The sequence below is a fragment of the Propithecus coquereli genome, unplaced genomic scaffold, assembly GCF_000956105.1.
Source record: "Propithecus coquereli isolate 6110/MARCELLA unplaced genomic scaffold, Pcoq_1.0 Scaffold18878, whole genome shotgun sequence".
Taxonomy (NCBI): domain Eukaryota; kingdom Metazoa; phylum Chordata; class Mammalia; order Primates; family Indriidae; genus Propithecus; species Propithecus coquereli.
In genome coordinates, this window is record NW_012143721.1 from 1,500 (window position 1) to 5,168 (window position 3,669).

Sequence of the window (3,669 nt, forward strand, 5' to 3'; positions counted from 1 at the left end):
ACATACAAAAAAACTCCTTTTTCTCTTCAAAGGAAAAGAGCTTAAACTAAAACCCTTCGGTGCAACCTTCATTATTTAGTAATAGAAACTTTGTGGTCCTTTCATCTTTTCCACAATCAATAATAAAGTGTAAATATTTGACGTTCAAGTACAATTTTAAGAATACATTATATTAACCTCACTAGTAAAATAAAGTTATCCATACTTCAGTTTCTTTGTGCTGAACAGTCCCGTGATTTGGTTCCCAAAATATAGTAGAGGTAGTGGAAACGTCTAGAAAATTTAAAAAGGGATAACAATACTCAATAATAAAGACAGCTAAAACAAGGTCCTTTCAAACAGTAACAGTTTTGTTTATATGATCAAATTCTTTCCACTTAAAACATAAGATTAGTTCTCTTACACGATTTGACCCCATGAAACACCCAAACACCACTAATCTTGGATAAACAGCATTAGTATGTCAGAAGGAGACAAAGTGGGAAAGGAGAGAAAGGAGAGAAAGACAGGGAAAGAAAAGAAACAGAAATATGAATATGAGCAATGCGGGACAGAAACATCATTTGCTTTAAGATATGAAATGTATTAGCCCAAGGCTCTAATGTCAGCAGAAAAAAGAAAGGCATTTTATCTTCATGTAGAATCAAGCAAAGGCAGAAAGAATATGAAATGAAGCCCAGAATAAAGAATGCAGGATACACTGGCTAGATTTGATGGACACATAAACTGCAAAACTGTTATACTCCCAATAAGTGTGTATTAATTAAAATAGAAGATTCCTAGGTTGTTTCTTTCCCTTAATTTTAAAGAGATTGTAGGGCTTCTTTAGCACATTACTACATTTATTCTTCACCTTCATTATATCCACTCTGGATTGGGTACTGCAATTTTTAAATATGCAAGACACTAATAAAACATACAGTGACTTCATTTCATAAAATAAAGTATTACTTTTTTTTTCTTTTACCTTTCGAGGTACATTTCTGTCAAAGTCAGGAAACTTGACTACTCTGAGTGCCTTTCCCACCCAGAGAACTGCCACTGTGGCCACCATCTGTAAACAGAGAACACAGATTCACTGTTCTACGTACAAAGACACACACAGAAGTTCTAACAACATAAACCACGTAATGCTGAGGATTCCAACTAACCTGGCCAAGTCCAACACATAGTGAGGAGGGAAATCTACAAAAAGGGCAAAGAAAAAAAAAAAAAGGTCAGAAAAACCTAAACGTAGTTCCGTTGAATTCAACTTGTACATCGGCAACCTTTTTAAATGTATTTTGATACAAGCCACACTAACATCTGCCCTTTATCCAAGTAAAAATCTTGTGAGAAAAATCCCTGCCCGTTGTCAGGCCACACTGCTGATTCTGTAGCCTCTGGCAGCCACTTGCCTCATCCTGTCCCATGCTACAATTTCAATCGGCTGCCTGCAACGGATTTTGCAAGGAAGTTAAGGTAGATCTCTACAACGGTTTCACACCTTTAAAAACAACAACAACTTCTGCCTCAGAGTCCCAGCGACAGCAAGAGAATAATCGTAAATGGGTGTGAGGATATGCACGTCCCCAGAGGCTGTCAGCGGATGCAGGAGACACTGAAGCCCCGGACCCCGGTCCAGGCTGCGGAGGACAGAGGGCATCTCTCGCTCTCCTCCCTGCTTGGCATGCACAGGGGCTCTAAAGTCACCAAGCAACTTTGCTCCATCGCTCCAAACGCTCTAAAACGCAGGGTTTTCAGGGCGCTGCACCGAAGGCACCGCAGGCGCCGCCCCGAACGCGCCGGGCCGGACTGAGCGCCGCGCGGAGAGCGGACCCCAGCCCCAGGCCAGGGCGCCAAGCCTGCTCGGCCGCACGGGCCGCGCGCGTCAGCCTCCCGCCCTCCCCAGCGCCCGCCCAACTTTGTTCAGTTTCAACTTCGCCAGCCAAAGTCCAGGGAGCCGCCGCCCGCTCCTCCTCCGCGGCCTCGGCCGCCGCCGCCTCGGCCCTACCTGTAATTGGTGAGCACGCTCTTGTTCACCACCACGATCAGGAAGGAGCTCACGCCGTAAAAGCCGGCAGCCAGCAGCTTCAGGAACACGGTCAGCGTTTCGGCCGACGCCATCCCCAGCTCCTCCTCATCTCTGTGTGTGGAGGATTTCGCGGGGGCTTCTCCTTTAACCCGAGCATGCTGACGTCTATGAACTTCCGCCATGGCTGCGGCAGCGGCGCGGGCCTGTGAGCGGAGCGGCGGGCGGGCCTGGCTGCGGGGCCGAGTGGCGCGGGGGCCTGCAGTCACTGCAGCGGCTCCCAGAGGACTCGCGGGATCGGGGTCTGCGGACTGGGCCAGCTGCGCGCTCGCGGCCTCGGCTCCCCGCAGAGCCGCCGCCCGTCCCCGCCCAGGGGCAGGGACGCCGGGGTTCACACCCTTGGAGACTTTGCTCGGGCATTGTGCAACTCTGGGTCAGAGGGCAGGGACCGCGCCGGGCTTGGCCTGGGCAGGGGTTGGTGAGGGCCTGGAGAAGGGGCAGCAGCAAGCCTGAGCCCGGGGCCGCGAGGGAGAAGCGGGGGTAACCATTCGGGGGCACCAGAGCGTCGGGCGGCAAACCACAGACGCCGAGCGACGCGGTGGGCTTGCGCCTGCGCACGAGCACGCGCTGGGTCTCTCCGCGGAGTTCGCACCTGGAGCGGGGGAGACTGGTGGAGCAGCTGGGGGCTGGACGGCCGTATTCTCCAGATAACTGCCGCCATAAAAGTGCAGACTCTCCTCCCCCCTATAACAGGTGGCTGGCCGAGTCGTTACGGTATGTTGCATCTAGACTCATTTTGAATGCTCTTTTGGTCTCTCTTGCAGAAGGTCAAACAAAGCCCTTCAAAGGTATTAAATGTGGATCAACAGTAAACACTCAACAAACATTTCATTCGACATGCCTCAGGCTTCTTACACTTTCTGAAGCAATACTTTCTTTGCAGATCATGGAGGAAGTTTTTAAGAAAAATGTTGACATATCCAAAAAAGTAGCAAGATAATTAAGCACTTTGAAGTTTGGTGAAGTGCAAGGTGTTTGGAGCCTAAAAGACTTGACGTCCAATTCTAGGATTACTAGAAATGCACTACCTCCCTAACCCCCTAACCCCCTCACCACCAGCATTCCCCCAAGCTGTGTGCTCTTGGGGCCAATTAGGTGACCTCTCTCCGAACCTGCATATCCCATCTCTAAGGATGTAAAGCTAGGATAGAACTAGTTTTCAGTAGATGGTAGCCATTATTATATAACAGAAGCAAATCATTATCAGTTTAAGCAAAGAAATTACATATCTAATTTTAATGGATTAGGAAAGAAGAACATTGAATTATTTCTCTAAATGCTTGGTCTACATCATTTTTTTTCTTTTTTTATTTTTAAATTGTAAAAATATACATAACAAAGTTAATCGTTGTAACACTCGCTCCCCTTTATTTTGAGACAGGGTCTTGCCCTCGCTCAGGCTAGACTACAGTGGCACAATCATAACTCACTGCAACTTCAAACTCCTGGGCTCAAGTGATCCTCCCAGCTCAGCCTACCGAGTGGCTGGGACTACAGGCGCACAGCGCACACCACCACGCCTTGCTAATTTTTAATTTTTTGTAGAGACAGGTCTTGCTCTGTTGCCCAGCATAGTTTAGATGTTTATGTTGAATGAA

The 3,669-nt window shown here is 48.0% G+C and overlaps 1 protein-coding gene across 1 annotated transcript; it reads right to left on the reverse strand.

The window, feature by feature from the left end:
- Nucleotides 1-205: 205 nt before the first annotated feature.
- On the reverse strand, nucleotides 206-2,614 carry LOC105809071 (UDP-N-acetylglucosamine/UDP-glucose/GDP-mannose transporter; the record flags this gene model as incomplete). The annotated part of the gene is made up of 4 exons (XM_012642830.1): nucleotides 1,994-2,614; nucleotides 1,152-1,185; nucleotides 968-1,054; nucleotides 206-273 (listed from the first exon to the last, which is right to left on the reverse strand). Coding segments are annotated over exons 1-4 (392 nt in total), but the record flags the coding sequence as incomplete, so codon positions are not given.
- Nucleotides 2,615-3,669: the final 1,055 nt, after the last annotated feature.